This window comes from Corvus moneduloides, chromosome 1 (assembly GCF_009650955.1).
Source record: "Corvus moneduloides isolate bCorMon1 chromosome 1, bCorMon1.pri, whole genome shotgun sequence".
Classification (NCBI taxonomy): domain Eukaryota; kingdom Metazoa; phylum Chordata; class Aves; order Passeriformes; family Corvidae; genus Corvus; species Corvus moneduloides.
Window position 1 is genome coordinate 55194084 of NC_045476.1, and position 27531 is coordinate 55221614.

The window sequence follows — 27531 nt, forward strand, 5'->3', positions numbered from 1 at the left end:
TGCTTGGGGAATTAGGGTATAACTATGAGACTGACAATAGAATAAACGGAGTTCCATCATATCTCTATGAGAAGCGTGGTTCATCCCGGCAGATCCCTGGCTATTGGAACAGGCTGCCCAGGAAGGTCCTGGAGTTTCCCCCTTTGGAGACATTCCAAACCCACCTGGATGAGTTCCTGAGTAACCTGCTCTATGTGACCCTGCCTTGGCAGAGGGGTTTGAATGGTTATCTCCAGAGGTCCCTTCCAACCCTAACAATTCTGTGATTCTGTGAAATAAATGTTTTCTTTTTCTGACCATCACTTTCTATGCACAGTAATCAGTTTCAGAACATGCAATGGCTACAGAATGTAAACACTTCCTTAATGATCTTACAATTTATAACAAGCAAAGTAAACATCAGCACCTTTCCCTGTTGAGATTCAGCATACTTAATAGCTTCACAGATTAGCAAGAGCCTGGTCCCAGAAGGTTCAAAGAGCTGGGATTAATTTAATAGGATACAGAGTGGTTGCAAGTAGATGTTGCTATGCTGGAGGCCCCACATTCGTTGCATCATACAATATAAGGAAATATTTATGTGCATTGGTTCTACAGACAAACTCAATCCAAAGGGGTTCCTCAGAGAATGGTTGAATAAAACATGCATAATTTTTGCTTGTTCCACATAAGGTCTTCCAGTGGGCTTTCGGACAATTTAAGTTAGAAGGGAAAGCAATTTCACTTAGCACATCACATCATAAAACCACAGAAATTTAGCAAAGTGCACACAATCCTTTTTACAGCATTTTAGGATTTTTCATTGACAGAAAAAGCCATCCATGAAGTGGGCTGGCCTATACCATTCATCTACAGAGTAGTACTGCTTTACCAGTTTGCCTCTCGCTTTTTACTTCTCTTTTTCTTTTTTTTGAAAATATACTTACCTTCTGTGTAAACAGCATGTATGAATGTACATACAAAAACTATATATATGTGGGCTAGATATATTGTAGAAAAAGAAAAGTACATTCACCATTTTGTTGTAACTTACAACCATGACCCAAAATATCAACATTTACAATATATTATGAAGATTTTCACAGGTCTTATGTACAAGACACACAGATTGGTATTCAAATGAGGTAGCATCCTGGTGTTACACCACAGAAAAAAAGGGTTATAAATACTGTCTGTAGACTGTATGTGCTTAAAGTGTCCTGCTTAGAAATTATTTTAAACTGCCCTAACCACTGGCTGTAACCGACTATAGCAACCTATTCCCTGAAGATGTTCAAGATTATCAGGAATAAAAAAGAAAAAGCATAAAAGCCCTGACTCTAACACTACTAAACACATCTCAATCAGGCTTTTGCTATTTAAATTACAAGCCATAAATGCCAGAACTGCCTATCACAGGCTCACCATCACAGGAACAAGCTGCTCATGTCATTGGCAATTCATTAATTTTTCTTCTGGAATACTAGGGACACTTGCAACTACTGGAGCATCTTACAAGTGAAACAATTACAACCTGATACATATTTTAAACTTAAATTGGAAGCTGAATCATAGGAGAATCACAGAGTCATAAAATAGTTTCAGTTGGAAGGGACCTTTAAGTTGGATGGAACCGTCCTTCCATCTCATAAGACTAACCTTCATAAAAAAACAAACTCCATGAGAAAGGACAAGTAGCAACAACAATTGCAAAGGGACAAAGACATTGGCCATGTATGAAAAAATACGCACACTTGAAGAGGACTGGAAAAGGGGAACTCAATTACTATGGATGCAGTAAGAAAATTTAGCAATTTTTATCTTCTAAAAAATTCTCATCAATTGTTAACTGCTCAGAGAAATGGCAGGCTTCTCCTAACACTCTGCAGTGGAAGCAGAAATTTGAGTGACTTCTGAAAGGTGACAGAGCACTGCACAAAACAAATCTCAGACTCTCTCAGTTGGGGGACAGAAGAGATGCCACACGAAGACACTCATCCTCCTCTAGTTCATGGCATCTACTTTTGGACTGAAGTCCAAATAAATCCTGTCTCACTTCTGTTTCACTGAGGCAAAGAAAAATGAGGATCCCATGGCTGACATTGCCCTTGAATACTGCATTTCTGTACATGCCACAGAGGTGTACTGAAATGGTTGGTGAAGCAACTCAGGGTGTTCAGAGGCTAACTCTAATGATGGGGGACACTCAGGAGTAGGTTTGAAGATATTTAGGCACCTAACTCCTACTAAAAGTGATGTTTCTTAAGTGTCTAAATACCTTTACAGGTAATCTGATTATATTGAATGTTTCTCCTTTCTTGCATTAGATGTAGCCTGCAGAAACAGACAATATATATGCATTCAGGTTTGCTATCTTCTTTCTTCTTAGCAACAAGAGTAGCAAAAAATTTACTTTCTTTTTGTGAGAGCAAATTTCATTTTTGGCGATTTCCACAGACCCCATCTAACACAAAAGAAGAAACATTGGAAAGATACCAAATCAGCTGGAGTATTTTGGCATCTGAACTGCATGTTTAGGAAAGTACAAGATTATTTCCTATTAAGCACCACTGTGATACAGATAAAGATGTGCCTTTCTGCTGAATGCCCTGTCGTGCTCTGTATGGATAATTCACTGCATGCACCAAATTGCACTGTCAGAAAAAGAGGCCAAGTCTGAAACCCAGCTATGCTTGACTCTGTTTGATGTAAAAGCTATTGCCAGTTTTTAATACTACAATCAACAATTCTCAAAAAATGCTCACTGAATTAAATTTCTTTGCAATAGAGCACATACAGATAAATACAGCTCACAAAGTATTACAGTGTTTTCCCTGATGCTTTTATAGGCTGTTTGCACAAAAGCAAAGCAGTCATAAAATAAGCCACCTGTAAAGGGTTATTTTACCAACAGTACTAAGAATAGATACTTCAAGTGTGGGTGAACAAAGTGTGAACCATATGGGACGTTGCAGAGATTTGAATTGGGGACTCTCACTCCTCAAAAGAACTGAAGTCAAGGCATGTTCCATATGCAGCATTCTGTTTTCTTGGAAGTTTAAACAGCTACTGATAGTTTGCTTTCTATCAAGTGAACCTGCAGTGACTCATTTTGCAGGCATTGGATAAAGCAGGTTCAGAGACCATTGTTAATTACATGTATTTAAAGGAGGAAGCTCTGCAGAGAATGCCTATTATGGCCAAAGATGACTTTGGAATTAAAAAGAAAAATAACAGGATACCATTTGAAGTCTTTCTTTAAAAGAAGCAACTGTGAAAAAGCAGAAAATAAATTAATGTCTAATTATATATATTAAGAACTAAAAAAGTTACAAAATGCCTATTCATGTCAGACCACGACTACTCAGTTTCTTAATAAAAAACAAAGAAAATGTTTTAAATGTACCATAGGATTATACTGACTTTACAATTCAACTGTGATAAGGTATCCCCAAAATTGCCTTTTCTGCCTATACAGCCATTGTCCTGTTTTATAAGAAGTGTTGCATATCAGTAATTTGCCAAATTCATTTCATCAACACAAAGGATTATATACCTCCTAATAAAGCACATTTTTCTTCAGGAGTGAGGTTTAAATATAAACAAACTGACCTGGTGTTGTGGAGCTCATTGTTCTTAATGGAATGGTATCTTGTTAACAGTGTAAAGCAACTGTGGCAGAGGCTGTTCAGATTTTGAGATTCTTCCAGAAGTGTGACGAATCTGAGTAAAATAAAGAAGAATAAATCACCTTTGACTATTTGTTGACAATGTAATATTTTTAAGAGAATATAATTATGTCAAACACACTTAACAGAAGAACATCTGATATCTCTCACCCCAAAGGTTCTTTCCATAGTGTACTTTTTTGCTGCAAATTCAAGAGCTGATGACCACTGAAAACAAGACTAAAATTCAGAAATCCTAAAGTTTCAGAGTAGCTCAACTAGAAATTTGCATTACAGCCCATCTACAGTTACATAAGAAAGTAAAGGATGAACTGGGTCCTTTCTCTTTCCTCTATGATTAGGGTATTATATGAAATAGAAGACTTGAGGTAGAAATATCTGGATTACATCCTTCTGTCTAAGCAGGGGCCAATTCACAGTTTTACTGTATATGTCTGCAGTCAGCATTGAAACATGAATGTGCAGAAACAGATCTGCATTCAAAAGCCTTTCTGGAATAGCTACTACTTCCTGAAGCTCCAGTGTTTAAACAGCTCATGAACAGAACTTGTTGAAATAATTAGCATAGCTGAAGGGATCTCCCACGACAAGCTAATGACATCTCTGACACCACAAAGAGAGCTGCTAATGGTGTGGGCTGCTCGAGAGCAGGGCAAGGAAGGTTCTGCAATTCAGCTGAATCCTTTCACAGTCCTGTGGCATTCTCAGTTCAATACAGAAGCAGAGGCAAGAATGTTCCTCTAATACTCCCATCTGCTGAAAGTTTAAAACTATAGAGAAGAGGCCTTCAGGGAACTAAAATATATTTTCATTCAAGCATGATATAAACAGCATAATGAGAGAGAAGAGAAGGTTGTAGTGCATTACGACTGTGACTATCCTATTCAGCCAGTGCTCCTGAAGTATCTAAGTAGTCAAAGATATTCTTAGTGCTGAATATTTTAGCAGCTTTTGTCACTTTTTTTAAACTACCAACTGCACATTTAGTTTCAAGCTGAGCTCAGCCAAATTCGAGATAGTAAATTACATTTTCACCAAGTATAATCATTTAAGTTTAGCATCATTATCATTCAAGAAAGGAAAATCACGCGTTTAGATAAGTAACTTCTGCTTGTATGCCCCCTAAAGCAAGCTGGATGTACACTGCTCAAATAGGCATGATATTTGGACACATCCAACACTCCAACAGACAGCACCTGTAAAACCAAAATTCATGATACTTCATGAAAATCCTGATTACTTTCCCTTGCTTATTACCTCATGCATCAAAATTCATCAAATATCAGACAGAGCCACTATAAAACTGAACAGACTTTACTGTTAAGCCCAATCCAAAACCTGCATTTGGGCAATCCTTACTTTGGCTGCAGCAGGCATATAACTCCAAGATTTATCAATAAAAGCACAACTAATACACAGTTCAGGAGTTCTAAGATTCTAATTAATTTCACTGAGCTCATTATTATCTTAGCAGCTACACAGATCATGAAAAACTATTTTCCAGTGAATCCAACATCCATTCATCCAGTATCCAGCCTCAGCTGGGAGTATGTGCTTTCTCTCAGAAAGTAGAAAATGGATATTGATGCATAACTGTGGACTTTACTTGAGTGAGTTTTCAGTATACATTTAAAGTAAATATAGTATATTTGAGCATTAGGAAAATTCTGGGCATTAGGATTTGACAATATTCTAATATTTGAAATTCACTTATAATCCCCATGACTAAAACTGTAATTTTGTGTATGTTTGGTTCGTGTAGAGCTCCCATCTAAGTGGATACTTGAAGCTCATATGAGAGCAGAGAACATGTGGTCAGTTCAGACTGCACTCTCAAATGGGTAAGCTTTCTCCACAGAAAAATCTTCACTTTTTTCCCCTAATAAAGATAATTGCTAATAATTGGGATAGTTGTGTGTGAGAGACAGAGAGATCAGTAGATACGACTGGCAAGCTCCTGTCAGTGCAAATATTCCATTTGAGTGACATTCCTTACTCAAAACAGTGGTCCCACCAATCCTGTACTGGGTTATGATACCAGCTGTGCTGAAACTGTAGAAACAAGCTGCTTCATGGTTCTTCCCTGCTCTTCCAGAGCAAGGAATACTTACCCTTGGAGAAGAATCAGGTTAGGGAAGATTTAAACAAGCTGGCCATACATAAGTTCATGTGACCTGATGGGATGGATGCTCCCATGAGAGCGGACCTGGACAGTACCACTGCAAAGGCACTCCCAGAATAGCTTTGAAAGGTCATGACCATCAAGGGAGGTTCAAACAGACTGTAATAAAGCAAATATCTCTCCTGTCTTCAAGAAGGACAAGGAAAATACAGAGAACCAAAGGCCAGTCCACCTCAACTCAATTTTTTGGAAGGTGATGGACCAAATAATCCTGGAAACAATTTCCAAGCATGTGAAGGACAGGAAGGGGTGGAAATAGGCAGCATGTATTTATGAAGGAAAATCATGCTTGGCCCATATTATAGTTTTCTACAATGAAATAGCTAGAACACAGATGGGGAGAGAGCTGAGAAGGTTGTTTATCTTGAATTAAGAAAAGCTTTCAGCACTGTTCCCCAGAACATCCTCACCAACTGTGAGACACAGGGAAGTGGACAGCAAGGTGGCTGAAAACAGTCTGTACTGCCAAGCTCTAATGGTTGTGATCTGCAGGCCACAGCCCAGCTGGAGGCCAGTCACTTCAGTGGAGCCCCCAGGGGTCAATACTCGTGCCAGTACTGCTTTTCATTAAGGACCTAGCTCACGGTACAGAGCATAACCTCAGCAATTCTATAGACAATTCAAAATTGGAAGGAGTGGTTGACAGAGCAGATGGTTCTGCTGTCATTCAGAGGGACTTCAATGGGCTAGAGAAACTGGATCTACTGAATGTATGTGCCAAGGCTGGGGTGGGTGGCAGGGAGAAAAGTGAGAAACAGAAAAACCCCAAGACCAGGGAAAGAGGAGGTGCTCTATTGCAGGGTAGCTAGGTAAAAAGTAGTAAAGACAGAACAAGATTGTTCTCAGTGATCCCCAGAGACAGAAGAGGCAATGTGCACAAACAGAAATATGGGCAATTCTATTTAAACATTAGAAGGTACTTTTTCCCTATTATTGAGGTCAAACATCTAAGAAATAGGCTGCCCAGGGAGTTTTTTGAGTTTTCATTGTTGGAGATTTTACACAGTCTTAGGCAACTTTTTGTAGTTGATCCAGCCTTGAAGAGGGATGTGGACTAGGTACCTCCACAGGTCTGGAGATACTCTGTGATTACATAATGTGGAACCTTAGGATTTTTCCTTGTCAAGATCACCAAAGACAGCATCAGCACTCAATATTCATTGGAGTTAAACCTAGTGAGAATAATTCCAGTATAAGAAAGTGTTCTGCTGGGATTCCCACAAAAAGATTTCTGTTAAGGAATTTTGTAAATTCAACTGTACTGGTAGTCTTATATTTAATGAAGTGGCAGTTGGCATCCTTCCTGATACTCTATTTCCATATATTCCATGTAAATGCAAAGCTTTCACTAAGCTGAATGTTGTTCAGGTTCAGTTTTAACAACTCCTTGTAAATATAATACAAGGCTCACATTGTGCAAGTTCCCATTTAGAACATAAAAAATTCCACATCACCATATACAAAATTATATTCACAACACAGACACTCTCATTCAAATACACTTCTACTGATAAGCTGACATGCTTCATTTCTTTCCCTTTACTGAAGGAATGTCGTATTGCAAATTAGACACCATGAACTGCAGTGCCACATATTTTTTTAATTTTAGCACTGAAAATTAAGAAAAGCACAGCTCTGGCCATTGTACATTAAAATTTCATGAGGGGTGCTTGCTCATTGGGAGATGCATCTGTGCTCCATCTCCACCCACAAAAACAGCACACAGCTCCTGATTGGTCAGATCCTGAAGATATTAAGGTACAGCAAGGGCCTTCAGGATTTAGGACAGACTAAGTGTAGTTCCTAATGCACCACATAACTTTAATATTTCAACATCAACATTCTAAGGGGGTTTTTTTAACAATATTTTAACTGAATGATAATTTATCCTTTACTCATTATCAACTTGGCATATTAGACTACAGTACAGTATGCAGCAAATTAACTTCTACCTTCATATATGTCACTGGAGGTGATGCTCCACATTAGTAACTTGCATTTGCTCATCCAGGAACCCTAAATCTTCCCCTTTTTCTTCAAAGGAAATTCAACAGTTCATATAATTCAAGGACTGATGCACCTTTGAAATTGCTACAAAAGAACAGTACTAAGATGGAATATAGGTTTTCATGCCCACTAGCCACCACAAACCTTCTATTTCTCATGACTACATTGTAGGTACAGTATTTTCTAACATAAATAGGCATTTCAAGTTAATATTATCCCTTTAAACTGTCATCTCTCGCTGTGTTGTCCCAATACTATATTCACTGACTATATTTTTTCTGTCTTGTGCCTATACTTCAAAATGCTTCTGGGAATTGAGTTTCTGAGATAGGATGCAGTGAATATAAATTAATGGAATTCAGATGAAAAATATATTTCTACTTCTATTTTCCCTGTGCCCAAGATGAATTTTTCATGAGAGCTTCTGAAATGAATCCATAGTTTCCAAACTACATCCTGGAGGTATCTTCCAGATCTTTCTCTTCCAGGAGGATTTTTCACCCAACTCCAAAATACCTCTATTTGCAAAGGGGTCTAGAAAATCATTATGAAAGATTTTGTGGATAAAAATACAGAATTATACACTTCATTAAATTCTGGACATGATCGGTCATTACCCTTAATAATATATCTAGTTGTTTCTCTGCTGCATATATTGTTTTTAAATAGCTTTCAGTTACTTAGAAACAAAATTGTTGTTTTAAATTGAGATCAAAATGCTGGAGGCCATTAACCTGAAGTATCACAGGAAAGAAATATTCACTTCTCACATTTAACAGCTTGTGGGTTAAAAAACCAAACATCTCAAACCGCTATAAGAATTGGTACTAATTCCATTGTCCAATGAACAGTTCAGCAACAATCTCAATTAAAAGAAATATGAAAGCTTTAAAAAAAACCAAAACCAAAACCAAAAGAACAATAGTTGTTCTCTACAGAATGTGAAAAGCATGATGCTTAAAAAAAAGAATATATCTTTCTAAAGGAAAGACATTTTTCAAAAGAAAATTGTTGAATAGGTATTCATACTGTATCTAATGAAAATCAGATAAAAAAGAGATCAACCTATAGATCTTAGAAAAAATAATAATAAATGCATGACAACATAAAGACTGGAAGACAAATCACAATGAACTTCTACTGAAGTGATTTGCACCCATGTAAGCCAAACCCAGAGTGCCAAATCAAACCCTTCTAACCTTGTATCAAACTTCTAAATTTGATTAGGAAGTAAGCTGGCATATGGAAAAGGTGATAAGGTGTTAAGGAATGGTATGAATTCCAAGACAAAGTACTTAAAGACATCAGCTCGAAAAGCAAATGGCTATTATAATTGGTTTACAAATGTAAAATAAGTAAAGCTAAACCAAAACCAGAACATTATGCAGTAAATGCTATTATGCAGTGACCTTTATATGCAAATATAGTGCAGATTTACTTGCAGTAAAAAGACCAAAGTCAAGTCCAATAGACATTGGGGTGAATAAATGCTTTCAGTGGGAATTTAGTGGTTCCACAGAAAAGCCTTCAGAATCCAGAGCTCAGTGCAGGATTAAGTATTTTACCATAAGGTATTCAGGCATCTTATTCTTAATTAGCTATCTACTTAAAGACTTGTTGAAGTCTGTAACAATTTTGCATTACATACCTTTGAAGGTTTGGTACTAAAGAACCACTCCAGCAGCAAGTGCTGGACTGTCATACTCTTTCTATTTCCCCAACAAAGTAATTTTTGATGCAGTATCTAACAGAAAAGTCATCTTACAGAAACTGTAAAGAATCCTCAGCTATACTTCTAACATGCAACTATTTATTTTGACCAATAAGTTAAATCACTATGTTTTACCAATTACTCATATGCAGTATTAAGCAGTGTTAGACCTCATACATGTTGTGAGCACATGGCTCACACTGTTGTGAGAGGCTCAGATGTCTGTCCAGTAAAACAAATCCTCCTTCCTGAAACTCTCTTAAGCAAGCAATAATATACAGCTATTTCAACAACCTCTTTTACATTCACTGTCTACTACAGAGAGGAAGCAAATAAGTTTTCTAAAAATCAAGGTGAGATGATGTCTTCCACCAAAAAAGAATCCAGGGCCTCAATCAACAGGATTAAATAAAGTCCTGCTAAGCTGCTGCCTGGACTTCTGCTATGCCAGTTACAACAAATTGGCACAAGCTTCTGCTCTGTTTCCCAGTGAAACCAGTTCAAAATACAATATAGCTTAAAAAAAAAGCCAAAACCAAACAACCTTTTTTTCAGCCTCATCAGGATTTGGAACTTGTTCACCATGCAGCTGCAGAAATACTTCTGCTGCAGCTTAAGTTGTCCTATCTCCCTCTTTCATGCCAGCCCCTTCTCAGAATTAAAAGGAGTGCACATCCAGCTGTGCCATCGTAAAGTGGAGCTGATGTAAAAGATTTGGCCTGTACCAAGAACAACCAGGCAGTAGCAGATACCACACCAGGTGAGGGACTGGCCTGTTAATGATGCTTTCATTGCAGGAAAAGAAAATATGAGACAGGCCTTTAAGTCCGCATTTTGATTTTTTTTTTGTTTGTTTTGGTTTTTTTTGTTTTTTTTTTTTTTTGTTTTTTTTTTTTTTTTTAAATTATGCCAGATTTTAATCAGTACTGGAAACAAAAAGACCTTCTTCTAGGGATAAATGAATCCTAAAATTCAGAGTTCACTGAAGCACATAAGGAAAGTAACAAAGAAACAAAAGCCTTTTTCATTGGAACAGGTTGCCCATCCAGGTTGTCTCCAACCTTGGAGATATTCAAAACCCAAGTGAAAATGGCCTTGGCCAGTCTACTGTAGCTGACTGTGCTTTGTGCACCATGATGGAATTAGACAATCTCCAGAGATGCTTTCCAGCCTCAGCCATTCCACTACAAGACACTAAAGAACACACAAGACACATGAAGAACAGCCCTTGTAGGTTGTATGGAGGTGGGTACAGTCCTCTCCCCTCATGCACGGGCATGGAGAAACTTCCACCAGATGAATACAGCTGAAAGAAAGAATCTGTCTCTTAAAACTTCTCAAAAAGCTGGACAAAGAAATTACAGAGCCCATTTATTTTGAAGGAAATCACAAATTCTAAGTTTCTTTTATTTTTACTCTCTTCCCCAGCACTAGCAAAACTATCCAAACTCCTGGGAAGGAACCACCAGACAACTCAAGCACTCAATTTAGAAATGCTTTCTAAATTCTTAAATTTGCCTTTGAAAAGTTGTAAGTGAACTTCTGTGGAGAGCAAAGTTAAATGACAGCTGGAAGATGGACTCACGTCAGCACTGTGAGCTCTGCACTTCTGACCTATACTGTACATAATTGAGGGAGAATTTCAGGGAGGCCAGACTTCATTAATCAGTAATTTATCATCAATCATCATTAATAACTTAGTCACTGGTAATTAAAACAATAAAGAAATAAAAAACCCCAAAACACGCCCTTTCAAGTCATGTGAAAAGCAACAACCCTGGTGTGCATACTCTTACCCATCTCTGCCTGCTGGGTGTGTCCCAGAACACCCATTGCTCTAAAAATGCTTGAGATTAAGTGTAATTTTAACCCATAAACACTATTAACAATGGGTTACAGTAGAGGGAAGAAGAAAAGGAGATGGACTGTTTATTCTATGTCTGCATGCACATAGAATAAAAAAGAAAAAACACCACAAAACACAATCTTAATATATAGTTCTATGCAAGAACAAAAAATTAAGTAGGTAAACATTACATTAGAATGTAGAATAACTTCCTCCATGGGTTCAGGTAACCCAACATAGCTCGGTGCACTAGAACTACAAACTTGTTCTTTTAAATGAACAGGACTGTGAACAGAACGCTTTTGAAACATTTTGAGCCTATAATATTTAGTTCACAGTACTTCAGCTTTGGTTTATATTTGCCTTTTCACTAGATGAAAACTAAATTTCTCTCAGCCACTCGCCCTTCTCTTTTCTTAACTGAATCGTATTTCAGCTGTTATTGGCCTTGTTGCAGAGTGTGGTAGCTGACATATAGCTACCAATAAAGAACTATAGATAGGAACCAAATTTTCCCCTACTCCCTTTTTTACTTTATCTTTTCACTTAAAGGGCAGTATAACAACTAGTTTTTCATGTTTTGAGTTTAATCTGAGATGAACAGCACCTGAATATTTACCACAGTGGGACATCATAACTAGAACGTCAAACTAGACTAGAACATCAAAGCTTCCTTCATACAAAAAAGCATTTTTGCATTTCTGCGACATTGTACTAATTTAGAATAACAGAACACCTCTCATGAAACAACAGGAATTATCAGCCTCCCTGTGGAAATGTGTCCATTTTAGACAGACTCAACAAGAAGGGACTTCTTATCTAGAAGGGAAAGCCTGCAAAGGGAGTTTCAGATGCTTGGCCTGTGATCTGAACTGCTCTCTGAAGGAATCAGTCTTGCTTTCCTTTTAAGCTCTTAAAGAAAACTTGAGAGTATGTGATGGTTAAATTAAAAGGAAAAAATATAATAAAATTTTAGAAGGGCAACTTCATGTATAAACTTCCTCACACATTACAAAAATTTAATATGGAATCACCAAAAATTTACTTTCAGTATAATTGTTTGCATTCAATACATTTTTTTCTGATTTGAAGACAAAAGGACATACTCCCCCTCACAGAAACCCTCCTTAGCATGCAGTGATTAATCATTTTGATGTGATCAAAAACACTTGGGAATGTCATCACTGCCTTAAGGCGAAGGCTAGAGCAAAGTTATGACAAAATACCCTTGAAAAATCCATACTCGTGTCAGATTGTAAGTTTATATACAGATATTAGCACAGAGAACCTGATTTGCAAACAGTTCATATTTTTAGAATGCAGTATGCCTTTGTAAGCTTTGCTTTGACACTTGGTTTGGATGAATCCAGACAAACCTCAAGGTGAATCATCATAATATTCTGCTGCTCTCCAGCCGTTCCACAGAGGCTACAAAACTCTCTTTGGTTTCTTCTGAACCACTTTTGCTGCTTCCATTAAATTAGGACCCGCCTAGCTGTCCCATCCAGGATTCAAACCATTTAATAAGACATTCTGTTAAGACTCATTTGTTTAACTGACCTTTAAGAGTTATCAAAATTTTTTGAAATGTCATATATGGAACACCATGCCTCAGCAGTCTTGAATTTGTACATTTCTGTGGACTTCAAAACACAGGTCTCAAAAATTACCTTCTCACGTGTATCATTTTCTCCGCTAAAGAAAGAGTATCCAGTCTCAGATGCATTCCTTCAATGACACAGGCATACTCAAAAAGGTGTAGAAGTGTTACCTCATTTACAGGTAAGTTATTGTACTCTTCTATACACATATATTTCTGATTTTGGGAAAGTCTAAGCCACTTATGATATGAGGTATCATTTTAGGAAATAAAATATTTTTAAATGGTTTCTGAATTTTATCACTTGTCTTAAAATATTAATCTGAGAAACAAATACTTGAAGAAATACGAAGCAGAGAACTTCAAATCTGCAGGCATATTTGGATTGTTGGTAATTCTGACTTGTACATGACAGAAAATTTTCCAGAAAACCAAATATTACACAGGAGTAAGACATGGAAAATACAAACTCGTGACAACTTAATTTTAGGTCAGGAGTCCCCAGAATACAAAGAAAGAGATGCAGCTACCAACAGGTAAAACACAAGCCAAGAATCATGGCAATCACCTACAGGAATTACTCGGCTACTTCCATTATGTAACACACAGAGACCCCACATGAGAACAGCATCACCTTGGGTTTGTGTAGCACTTAAAGGAATTCCTCCTGCAAGGACCTTGCAAACAGGACAGAGAAGGAAAACAGGGCTTAGTGCAGGCACCAAGCACAGTGATGAGTGGAGACTGACATTTTAAGATTTTTACTAAGTGATAAAGTCACATTAATGAGAAAATTGACATAGGAGAGGGTTTATAGGTACACAGAAGCTGTCAGCAAGCTTAGAAGTAACATCTACATATAAATTTTTCACAGTTGTAATTCATTACATGAGATGATTGATATCCAGTGTTATTTCATGCACTAAAAGTAACTGAGTTAAAGTTTTCCATTTAAATCTATGATGGAAACCTGAGTTTATCTGCTTAGCAGAAAAAGGATTTTTGTCTTTATAAACATCAAGAATCATTCAGCTTTTGTTGTTTAACAGCAGTAGTTTTCTGTTCATTAAAAACAAGCTTCAGTCAAATTTTCCTCAGGAAAAGCATATAGATGGCCAAAGAATATTTAAGGGAAGTTATTTTATGAACATTTACCCCACAAGAAAAATTAATTTTGCTGTCATTGAATTTTATCAAAAATTGGACAAGTTTTTTTCACTAGCTTCTAGATACATTAGGCTTCAATTTTGTCTTTTCATGTCTAAAGAGCTATTCCACAGTCTTTAATTGTTGAAACAGTTATTTGCAGTGTTTGATAAGTAACAAATTTTGTAGAGCTTGTCTTACAAGAAAATAAACCTTTCACTGCAGCTGATACTTTGAAGAACATTTACACTGAATGTCCTTTGACAATCCGTTTCTTTACTGTAGAGCTTTATTTGTTTTCACAAGACAAATTTTAATTCTAAACTGACATTTTTTAAGAGTATGATTCAGCAGAGACTAAACGATATATGGAAGTTTGATTAATACTTTGGCATTTTCAGCACTGGAATACAAACCAAGAAAACAGACTTTCTGTATCAGGCAGTTACACTGGATCACAGGTTGAAGACTGAAAATTCTTTTCAAGCTGAATTAGTTTTCTGTGATTTCACCAGTGTCACTGGGAAAAAAATAAATATTATCTTTGATAACTTATAAATTAGTATTATAGTACATGTTTCCTACTGAAACTTGCCAGGCGCAATGCAAGAGACTTATTAATGCACCTGGGTGATGAATTCAACTCATAAAGCAGAACCTGTGAGAAAACTCTGACCTCTGCTGCAGGTGTGTATCATCATTCAGCAGTAGCAGTAGGACAAAATAATGGGAAAAGTTCATGATGTTCATGAAGCTCATGGAAAGCTAAGTCATGTGCAGAAGAGGGGAAAAAAGTCCAACACAACCTACATTCTGACCAAGCTCTTGTCCACTCTTGCTCAGTGTCCGACGGTTGAGCAAATAAAGAAAGACCCAACGCACATAAAGTCAACCATCTGTCTTTTTGCCTCCATCGGATATAGGATATATATGTATATACTAGCAACTATTTTTAATGTAATTTTTTTTGTACCTAAATTGAATTACAAGGAAGCTTACACCTTTGTAAACAGCAGGCATAAATATCCACTATCAGTTCCAAAAAAAAAGGTTTAAAATTTTTATCTAGCAACAAGCTACAGGTAAATCTCCTGATTTAATAAAATGAATTCTGTATCCATGCACTTTTGCATCTAGCTACATACATACAAAAAATAATGGACTTCTTACCAAGTGACTCAGTTTCCCTTCTTGTTAGGATTAAAACTGTGGAAAGTACCCTAGTCAGAAACATTTCTCATGCACAATCATTTCAGTTTCAACTGCGTGGGCTTCTTCTTTCAACACTCAAATTCAGTTTTGAATCACAGATTTCAAGACATCAAGAAAAATCACCTTGAGCAAAAAACACCAAGTTTCATGACTACTTGGGGGACAAAAAAAAAAAGAAAAAAACACAAGAAAATACACATACACAATAAAACAAAAAAACCCAAAACTATTCCATTGCCCATACAAAAAAATTGCACTTGATTCAGGTGAAAACAAAAGCACAACAAGCAAAACCAGGGCTAAGGATGACTCAATGCTTGTTCATCAACCCTGACTGGATGAAGACAGGTGGAATTAAAACTTAATGGTTTTGGCAAACGCTTGCAATGCAGAACACTGCACCTGCCATCACAAACATACAAAGCACATAAAGATGTTGTTTAAATACATTAAAAGCTTGGTTATTTTTCTTCCTATTCTTTCAAAACTAGCATTCTGAATATCCATGGAAGAGGCTGCATTTGTGAACAGCCAGGAAAGAGATCTGGGGGTCCCAGTCAATAGCGAGTTAAATATGAGTTAATGGTATGTCCTGGAAGACAAAATGGCCAACCATGTCCTGGGGTGCATCAAGCTGTTTTAGGGATGTGACTGTCCTGCTCTGCTCTGAACTTGGTGTGGAACCACCTCAAGCACTGTGTGCGGGTTTAAGTAGCTCAGTATAAGGACATCAAGGTATTAGAATGTGTCTAGAGGATGGGACCAAGACAGTGAAAGGACTTACAAAGTCTTGCCCTGTAAGAGCAGCTGAGGTCACTTGGTTTGCTCAGCTTGGAGAAGAGAAGGCTGAAGGGTGGCTCAGTCTACAGGTTCAAGGGCAGCAGTGTGGGGGGAGATGCTGATCTCTCTCATGGCCAAAGATAGAGCACAAGGAAATGGAATCAAGGTGCATCAGGGGAAGTTCTGGTTGGACATTAGGAAAAGGTTCTTCACTGAGAGTGTGGTCAGTCAATGAACAGGTTCCCCAGAGAAGCGGTCATGGCACCGAGCCTGAAAGAGGTCAAGGAATATCAGTCATATGGGTTATTTTCAGGTAATCTGACCTGGTTATCTTTATAGGTCCCTTCCAAATTGAGATATCCTGTGATTTCATGTTAAAGTCAGTTTGCTAAGAATATGAACTTAGGGTGCTCACATGTGAAAGAAGGTTCTGGGTTTTTGGGGGTTCCTGTGTTATTCTGCAGGAATGAACAGGTTTGGAGATGTCAACCAGTCAAGCAGAATCACAGAATCCATCTTATGCTTCAATGAGACTATTCCTCTTGCTGCTACCCCTAAAATAGGTAAAAGAATAGCAAAAGCTATTTTCTTACGCATGAAAATGAGTATTTGTCCCCATCTCAGCAGGGTGGTAATGTAGCACTTAGTTTGTGATTTATCCAAATCTACTCTATGTTAATCACAAACATTAGATAACGGAGTGGTTTAATTACTGCTGCATAACTTTAGAGGCCAATAGAACTTGAAACTGAAAGACAAATCTTTAAAAAAATATTTTCAGATTGCAGAAGCAGTTCTAAATCCAACCATCACTTGTGAAACTAACATAAACAAAACTAATGGCAAACAAAATAGGACATTTCTTAAGCCTTTGGGACTCAAAGGAAAGTGCACAGATGGTTTAGCAAAGGCACAGAGGCAGGAAGGGACACAATAAATGGGGGAGGTGAAACAGAACTGGGCTTCCAGCACATGTCTAGGGTAAGGAATGTGAAAGGCAACTATTTTATCTTTTCTATGTAACTTTGAGCAAGAGGGATCTTCCAGTAGTAATGTAAAAAACCCAAACAAAACCCCAACCAAACAAAGTAAAAAACCACACCAAAACAGGAGTTACAGATTTTCATTCCAAATACAAATATTAGTACATTCTGAATGAACTGGATTTAAGAGAAAAGCACAGGTACAGTGTTTGTGAGTACACTAGAAAGTACAGGGGATTTAGGAATTTACAAGATTTTCAGTATAGAATATGACAGTCTACTTTTAGAAAAACTCAAGTTTTATACTGAGAGAAATACAATTTATTTTTTTTTTCTGTATAAAAATCACATATGTATCCAAATGAACTGTCACCTGCCATTTAAGCACAACTCACCTTGGTAACCATATTTCTGTAGTAAAAGAGAAGTGAATGAAAGCAGCCCTAGATTTTTTTCCCACAACAAGAAGCATAGAGGAATATAATTAAAACTATATTGTTACATTTGGATTTGCTGCCAAATTCTTGTAGCAAGTAAGTCCAGATACACAAACAGGAAAAGATTTTATGTTATTTTTACTGGCAAAGTCCCAACAACCTGTCCACAGTCCACGACTGCTCATACAGCTGCAGACTTCCTGCTGCAGACTGCTCACTGCAGACACCTAACTCCTTTTGTTTTGTTACAACACCAACCATACCGAAAATTCAACTAGAAACAATTTCAACACAAGCTGCATCATTATGCTGGAGGACATTATGCATGCCATACCACAGGCTGGTAAATAAACATCACATTGAAATATTTTCCAGTACAACCAGGGGTTTGGGTTTTTTTTCCTCAGTATAAAGATACTACTATATTTTTTATTTTATTTTTGAACTTTAATAGCATGGTAATCAAATTTCTCTTGACTTTAGGACACATGAACATCTTCCTGGGTAGATTTGTCTAAACAGAGCTGCACAAAGTAAAACCTAATACAAAATTTGAAATTTGAAAGGAAGCAAAATAGCAAAAAAATGTGCCCAACCTGGTAGAAAAGGCCTAACCTAATTAATTACTAAATAATTAAAACTATTTATTTAATAAAGACAGACAACTTAAATAAAGGCACAGACATTCACAATAAGAAAGCTCTTTGTTCAATTATGCTTTATTGGCAATATAAAATTTGAGCTTAAAGCAAATAATTATAGAACAACTATGCTGTCCCACAGCTGGAAGAAAGTACTTTCCTCATGAACATAAAAATCCCTAACCATAAACTTGTGGCTAAAATAGCCTGTATAAAACCGGATGAGGTTTCCCAAAAAATGAGTGCAGTCACGTCACCTCCTTCAAAACCCACTCAAATTTTTCCTGAGCCAAATCTCAGGTCATCTCAGGCTCCAAAAACAGCAACCAGGCAAATGTAGCTTTCTTTTCAAGGATCTCTAGACTAGCAAAAGATTGAGTAAGGGTAGGAAGCAATACCCAGCATCTGTGACTGAAGACTTTTCTGATTAGTATATCAATTATAAGAAAATGAATGATGTAGTGAAATTGAAACCAAAACAATAATAAAAATTTACCTGCTACTTGCCTACAGAGAGACAATTATTGAGCATTCGGCTATTTCAGCACTAGTTCAAAACCTGACTTCCCAGTAAAATGAAGAATTGGCTTCATGGAATTGATATTATCACATATGAGTCAGTTAAGAGAGACCTTACTGCAGACCTTCAACATATATATATATATATATGTTGAGACTTATAAGGAAGATCAGAGAAGCTTTTTACCAAGACATGTACTGACAGGACATGGGCAACGGTTTCAACTGAGAGAGGGTAGGTTTAGATAGGACACAAGGAAGAAATTCTTTATGATGAGGGTGATGATATGCTATAACAGGCTGTCCAGGGAAGCTGTGGCTGCCCTATCATTAAAGTGCTCAAATTTAGGCTGGATAGGGCTTTGAGCAACCTGATCTTGTCAAAGATGTCACGGGGGTTGGAACCAGATAATCTTCAAGGTTCACTTCCAACCCAAACCATTCAGTGATTCTAAGCTCGCATTTACATAAATTTCTGGGTATCAAAAAGAAAGACTAGTTGATGTTTCTACTAAAAATTTAAAGTTGTTATAGATGTTGGCTTGAGGTCTAGTACTGATGAAACAGATAAATACTCATAAAACAGCTACTAGTGTGACGCGAAGGAAAGCCTTACCAGCTATTTATTGTTTTTCTAGCACAGCTACAAGAAAATCCATAAGCACACAAGTGAAACTATCCAGAAGAAAGTTAACAGCCTTTTCACTTTCCAGGGCTAAAAATACAGCTGTACAGATGCTGCAGCTATGCAGCACATGCATTGCACTGGTCCATGAACACTCTTCAGTTTAATCACCTTGCAAAGTTTTTGGGGTTTTTTAATGCCTAGGAAGATGAAAAAGAAGCCTCTCTCTCACTATAACTGACAAAGCCTTAAAAGCTGGCATGCTACATATTCAATCCCTCTTTTTTAGTAGAACTAGGAAGAATACCAGTTTCCTAGAGGCAGGTAAAATGATCCAGTTGCAGCTAGTTGAGAAAAAACTGCCCAGAAGCTGATAAACAGAACAGGAGAGGACATGGAAAAGGTTAAGAGAATTTGCTACGCTGCCAGAAGATGATGTAAGGAACTGAACTTTACCCCAAGACATGCCTTCAGCTAAAATAGTCAATTATTATGATAAAGAGACAAGGAAAAGAACCAGTAAGTTAAAGTTAGAATGGTTTACAGCAATGCAGAACTTCCATTTAGAAATGAATGTAAGTATGACAGCATCAGCTTGGGGCAAGAGGAACAGAAAAAATAAAAAAGTAAAATAAAAAAAGAGTTGAAAGGCAACTCATGAAGTAGGCAAATCAAAGAATACTCAGTTTCATGTATTTTTTTAAGTTTAAATAGAGGAAGACAGCAAACATTTCCATTTCAGCAGGAGGAAAGTGCAAAATATATTTATCAATGCAATAATAAAAATTCAGTCCTGCTAAATCTATAGGAATGTCCTACTACTTCCATTTCATAACATTTTAATATTTATTGACACAGTTCAGGTGTTGGACAATAAAAAAAAGGAGCAGTATTTATCACCTCTTTCAAGGTTTCATGGCTTTTTTATTTTTACATTAACAAAAATAAAAGATCTTCACACACAGACAAAAAAAAAAAACAGTCAATGTGCCAAGACCCAGGAAGTTCTTTGTCCTTCCTCCTCATACTGATAAGATACCATAAACAGGGGGTTTTTTCATTAGGTACTGCATATAGCAAGGAAATTAGGCATGACGTTCAGAAAGAAAAATTATAGGTTTTCTTGACCTTTTTCAGGAATATCTGCTAGTATTTTCAGTGAGAAAGACACCTTCTCCTTGGAATGAAGAGGTTTTCATTACCTCTGTTTAGGCACAGAAGTCACAATTAATTGAGGGTATCTGACAAAGAAAATGCATTACAGACTACAGCAGCTGCTTTGATGAAAAAATACGTACTATTACTGTTTCCTGGCCAGAGTAAAACCTCCATCTTGAAAAAGAGGCATTTAAAGCTAGAGCTCTGCTTTCTCAAAATGAGAAACAACTTCACTGTTATACACAATCAATTAATTTTAATATTTTTCTTCCCCAGGTGACGCTTTAACAACTTTCCCTAATTTCTCTCTTTACTGGCACATTCCCATTCATAGATGATATGTATCCAGACTATTGAGTGTCCCAGGCATTCATCACTTGCTACCTGGGCTTCTCTAATCAGCTTCAACCATGACAATATTTTGCCTGGTTATCTATGTCAACCTGTGTCCATCTGCAGCAAAGGAGTAAATCTGTATATTCATGTAAAATCTTTTTCCTGTAATATCTTTTCAGATATCTATTTATTTGTTAATAACATAACTAAGATGATCCCCTTTAGATGTGCTTTCCAGCTGGCAATCCATTATTCTGAGTTTTAAAAATCCTCTTGCTTCAACATTGCGCATCGCTGTCACCAAATGTTAAGATTTGCCTTGCACCATCTACATTTTTTCTCGTTGACTACTGTACTTCCACTGTTGCCAAAACATACAAATATTAAAAGGGTTCCTTCGTCTCACAAGTCACATTCATCACTAAAACTAAAAGAAAAAGCATAAAAGAAAACTGAAATTCACAAAGTAAATCTAAGAGCTTCTCCATCTACATATGTGTCATCATTGGTCTCTTCAACAAGTCTTTGTAGTTTGAAGACACAGGTAAAATTCTCAAACTGTGCAATCTTTGCTTTGAGCTAAAACTCTCACTTCCTACCAAGGTTATTAGAGAAAATGCATTTAACCTCTCTACTTTTAACAAAATAAAATCACTGAATAAGTCTTCAAAGATTACTACTATAATCAAACTGATAGGAAAAGATCAAAAACAGCAGGGTAAGCATCTTTAAATTTCGGCAGGTACAGTTCTACCTCTGCAGAGAGCTGCAGTCTAGTATCTGCCACGGGTACTTTGAAAGACACCAGTCTTTAGTCTGGCTTTGTGCTACTTCAGTGTATGCTGAGCAGAGTTCTAAACTATGAAATTGAAATTTTAAAGGAACAAATTTCACGGTATATGGTTAAATGTAACAGACACTTGTATTTCTGATAACATCAATTCACAGTATATATGAAATTAGTTACTGACTATAACTTGCATACTGCATACCATTTGCTGGTGCTAGGTGACACCTTTCCTCTACGATAGCACTTAAAATAAATCTGAAATAAATTAACATAAATTGGGCAGAGAAGAAATTAAGTTCTGTACGTACTGTACATACAAATACATTGTATTCAAAAATATGACATGTATGTATTGTAATAATGTATTTCATCCTTTTCACAAGATGCTTTTCACCACATACTTTAATAAATAACAGCTTAATTTTTTTATTTAGCAAAAGTGGCTTTGTTGCACACAGTTTTAGGCATACTTTACTACTGAGGCTGTTACTTTCAGTTACATTAATTTGATTTTTAAAAGGTATGACATGTATCTCAGAAAGAAGGAAGTTCAGTTTAAAGGCCTGTGAAATAAATCCAAGGAAGCATTGCCAGCAGGTCAGTGGAGGTGATTCTGCCCCTTTATTCCACACTCATGAGATTCCACCCAAAATACTGGAATACTGTATCCAGTTCTGGGGTGCTCAGCACAGGGACGACATTGATCTGTTGGAAAGAGTCCACACGAGGGCCAAGATGATTAGAGGGACAGAAGATATCTCCTATAGGTAAAGGCTTGGAGAATTGGGATTGTTCAGCCTGGAGAAGAGAAGGCTTTGGGGTGACCTAATTGTGACCTTCCACTGCCTGAAGGGAGCCCATGAGAAAGATGGAGAGGGACTTTTCCCAAGAAAAGTCCCCATCTAGTGACAGGACAAGGGGGAATGGGTTCAGACTGAAAGAGAGTAGGTTTACATTAGATATTAGGAAGAAATTCTTTACTGTGAGGGTGGTGAGGCACTGCAACAGATTGCCCAGAGAAGTTGTGGATGCCCCGTCCCTGGAAGTGTTCAAGGCCAGGCTGGATGGGGCTCTGAGTAACCTGGTCTAGTGAAAGGTGTCCCAGCCTATGGCAGGGGGGTTGGAACGGATGATCTTTCAGGTCCCTTCCAACCCTAACCATGTCATAAATCTGTGATTTTATAAATCAAGTGAAAAAGGTGAAGTATTCAAAGTTTCAGGTATCTAAATAGAAAATACTGGGTTTACGAATTCTGAGGAAAAAAAGTCTTCATGGCTTACAGAAGCAACCAAGAAGTAAAGTGAAATCTCCATGAGTATTTAAGCCACAAATAGTGAAAAAGTAATCCTACTCAGTGCAACAACTCATCAGAGGTACAACTGTGATATAAACGCAAAATGCCGTGGAAACTGCTCTAGGGAACAGTGACCACAGCATGAGTTCTTTTAAAATCCATTCAAGAAAATACACAGCAGGAGAAATTAGTTGGGAGAAAGATACTTTCTAAAACAGGCAGTTAGAAAGAGGAATTTGAAAGACAAAATTGTGTTTTGGAAAAAGCATTCATCCATAAAATTAAAAGTTCACTTGGAGGAAAGAGGTAAAGAACCACTTTTCTTTTTAATCTAGTTATATGCTTACTGTTAATTTCCTAGCAACTGTAGGTGAATTTTCACTCTTTAATCTAAGAAGAGTCTTAATTGATTTAGATGTATAAGTCTGACTTAAGCCCAGAAAGCTTTGTGCTGTCACTTATCTATGCCATTTTTAGAGGCTAAATCATGGTCTTTTTCATGTTATAACGTGCATATCAACTTCTGATGGTGTATCAAATCTCAATGAGAACTGACAGAAGGGATCCATAAATGCCACAGGGGAGAGGATTACTTGTTATGATCACTCTGAACAAAGAAAATAAGTGATCTCTTCAAGTGACAGCAGTGTACACCCCCTTAGAGTTGCAGAGAAGCAGCAGTGATACTAACAAGTTCTTCACTGATGTTCTCATGGATGTGAGACTTTCCATAGCACTTGCCAAATACTTTGTGTTCTCCTAATTTCTCAAATGGTCTATTTGAGAAGAAATATATATCACTTAAAAGGCAACTTTCTAGAAAAAAACAATCAAGGAAAAAGATAAAAGTTTGTCGCCACGTTGCTGAGCCATGATACTTCCCCCTCCCCTTCGCAAGCCTCCACCAAAGCTTGTGTATGAAAATGAGACAAACAGCCATTTCATTTTTAAAGGAAATCCCTTGGTACAAGTCAGGGCACTGCAGATTATATAGCAAGGGGAGGTCTGGGAGCCATGTGACCACATTTGGACAGCCACATGTGGATGTATAATTCTGCTACCAGTAAGATTTCACGGTCACACATCAGGAGCATGAATAATGTCAGGTGTTCCAGGAGAAGGAAACATTCTAAACTGAAGTTTATAAAAGTTCAGTATCCAGAAATTGTGAGCACTTCATGTAACACCTGCCCCTTCCATGAAGCACCATATACACCATGGAGAGGCTGCCACAAATCCTGGTAGTGTATCCTAGGGTCACCTTCAGTGAAGCACCACAATTACCTTCAGACAACCTCTCCTACCTCAGGACCTTCTTCCAGACCCACGCCAGAGGCACAGCCTAGAAACAAATTCTTAGAGCTGTCAGACAAGTTTCCTGGATCTCACTGATTTCCCCTAACATACTAAGGAAGAACTAGATTAAGTTTGTGTCTACAGCGACTAATTTTGACAGTTGGGCAGAAAGGAAATTCAAGGATAAAGATATATATGTTCTGCCTAGAGGACACATGCCCTTTTAGATATTTGCTCCAGACCCTTCTCCACAGAATATGGTGCAATGCAGTATTCAGAAGAAGAAAGAAAATAAGCAGAAAATTAATTGGATTGGTGGACAATATAGCCAGAACCTTGCATGCTTAAAAATGCTTAGCCATCTAGATGAGCCTACAGGACAACGACATAGCTTGGGATGTAGGTCTGAGCATCTAGAGGATATAAAGTTGTACACATAGGAAATTAGTGCTACAATCAAGAGCAATTTCCCCACAAATAAACTCAGATTCATCCTTTTAGAATGGTATCTAATATTTCTCCATGCAGGAAAATGAATCCCAGTCTTTATGAACAATGATGCATAGAATGCTATGTGCTTAGACACGGCCACAGTACTCCACTTTATCTAAACAGAATTTATGCCCACTGGACACAGTAAGTAGAGGGTTACTGAAATCTGAATAAGAAACAAACATTCTTTCTGCATGAATCATGCTGCTGAAACAGCAGATTGAAATTGACAGCATTTAACACTACTGTAGAGGGTACAGCTTCTCTCTAACTCACTATTCGAAAAAGTGAAGTGTTGAATGTGCCTTCTTTCAGCTTCTTTACTTCAGTTATTCAATTCAAGTATCCAAACTGTCTCCAATGCTTATACACAAAGCTGCAATTACCTTCTGTGAGCCAGTAACAAGAAAAAAGGGAAAACACACCCCATTCTACAACAAAAAGGCAGATTTTACACCCTTACACAGAATGGATGGCTGTCCTGCTGATGCTTTCTTGTTCCAGGAATTATGCACTCAATAGTGAATAAATTCTATCATAATATTAAAACTGATTTATTTCCATTGGAACATGAAAGATGATTCCTTCTAATCAGGAACTCAGCACCAAAACTAAGTGGACCTTTCCAAGGAAATCAAGGAACAATCAGGCTTTGCTATTATTTGATGTAATTGTCCATCAAATTTGATGTAATTGTCCATCCAAGCATAAATTATTCAAGTCTGTATATTGTGTACATTTCCAGCACAGTGGGCATATGGGTATTCAAATAACAAAATTGTGATTTCTTTTGTTCGGGTGGGTTTTTTTCACTTTGATACTGTCTTTATTAGATCTTTCACTATTTTTCTCACTCATGATACACCGCATAACTATATGAATGTTTTCTTCTATGGTACCTAAGGTGTTGGTATCACCCTTGATCAGTTGGGAGAAGGAAAAAAAACAAGACTCTAGAATAGAACCAAGGTACTACACCATGGAGAACAGTTCTGTAGTGACCTCTTCTTGCAGCTTCCAGTGTGAGGTTAGAGGCAGGACGGAAATAGAGAGTACTTTGATTACATATTCACTCCCCATTGCTCCCTGGTGATACTTGTCTATTAGAGACTGTGATTTCTAGCTGCCATTAGCCAAGACGATCTTGCCTAATCCAGTAGCCAAGCCCAAAGCTTCCACTTGCTTCCCAGAAATGCTTCCATTTAAATCATTAAGATTTTACTGGCTTTATCTTCACATGCAATTTTTATTTTTCCTCCTTTTGTTGCAGAACTGCAATAAAATAGGCAAAGCTTCTATTAATTTTCAGATGCTTTTCAAAAGAAAAATCAATGTAAAGTGAAACGACAGAATTCCAATTTATTACTATTAGGAAATGAAAACCACAGCATTGAATAATATTGCAGTTACTAAACTAAAGAGTCTCCTCATCTATTGTAAATTGAACAAAGATATTTGTTGCTTGCTTAACCTACCCTTTATTTCTTCTAGCAGCACTGGTTTCAGTGTCTAATCAATACAGGTTTTAATGGCTGATGCAGAATGAAACATAACTGGTTTCAAGTACCGACTGCTATGTCTGCCCATATGCACAACACCATTACTTTGACTTTAAACAATTAACCAGCTGCAAAATGATTAGAACCAAATGAGCTCCTCATTCAGAGGGGATTGTTTCTTCAGCTATCTACTACACAAAAATTGCATCTACATTTCTACTTCTAGTAATGCCACAGACAACACTATTCTACACCCGGGTAAATGTAGAAAATTCAGATGCAGCAGTCATCTTTTAAAACAGAAATACTGGTACTAGTACCTTCTTTCATAACAAATGATGACACTTCTATAATTCAGTATTACATAATAAATTATTGAAATAGATAATAAAATAAAATGGGTGAAAAACGCTGAGCTATACATTTATTATTCATGTTAATCCCCCGTATTTATTAGTGGTTTCTGACAAAAAATTCCTGGTTATTTTCTTTAAACAGTGCTTGTTTTTTCCCGAAATGTAAATTCTACAGAAAGAATTCCATGGAATTTACATTATTTTTTAAAATCACCCTTACAACTTTACAGGAATTCAATTACTATTAAAATTCTGAGGACTGGATGACGATACGCAATTAGATTTAATTCAGTATAATTAGGCTGAGTCAATAGCTAACACATTTTCTACCTGGCACAAGTCAGATTCTCATTTTATTTACTTTGATATGGGTCAACCATAACAGTTCCGTTAAGATCAGTATAATTAATTATTCCTTTGCCTAACTGAAGCAGCAACATTAGTGGGGAAAGTCTGTAGACAAGAGCATAACAGCCTGCATATGAAAATCTGACGAATGATTGCACCGATGTACAGTAACTGCTTTAAGGATGAAAAATAATTGTCTTTGCTTTGCTTTATGTGCGCTTAGCACATGGACAACATTCTGTTGTGATGTTGGACCTGAAAAACATACATATATTAGACCCCAGTTCTGGCCTTGCCTATCTATACATCTCCCCTTCACTCTGGAATATAACTATATACTATAAATGACAGATGTTGGCCTTTTCATCATCTTGATTGTAACATACTTGAAGCAGGAAGCTATATAATGTTATTTTTCACAGAGGTGAGTAATATAAAATGACCATATACATAACACAGCAATGGCAACCTAAAGATGAGGCAATCCTATGATGCTTTAAGAAAAATACTTTAGCTTACATATCACATAGTTAATCCATTTCATGCAAGGCAATCACCCTCAATCAGAGTAAGCAAGCAGAATTTAAAACAATTTTTAAATTTG

General features: G+C 37.0%; 1 protein-coding gene across 2 annotated transcripts in view; it reads right to left on the reverse strand.

Annotated features, from left to right (window-relative positions):
* The window catches only part of HDAC9 (histone deacetylase 9), a 462820-nt gene that overhangs the window by 425458 nt on the left and 9831 nt on the right, over positions 1-27531 (reverse strand). For both annotated transcript variants that reach the window (XM_032110318.1, XM_032110251.1), the window contains exon 2: positions 3592-3702. In XM_032110318.1, the coding sequence (XP_031966209.1) occupies positions 3592-3610 (19 nt within the window). In that variant the 5' untranslated portion in view covers positions 3611-3702. The remainder of the gene's footprint in view (positions 1-3591; positions 3703-27531) is intronic.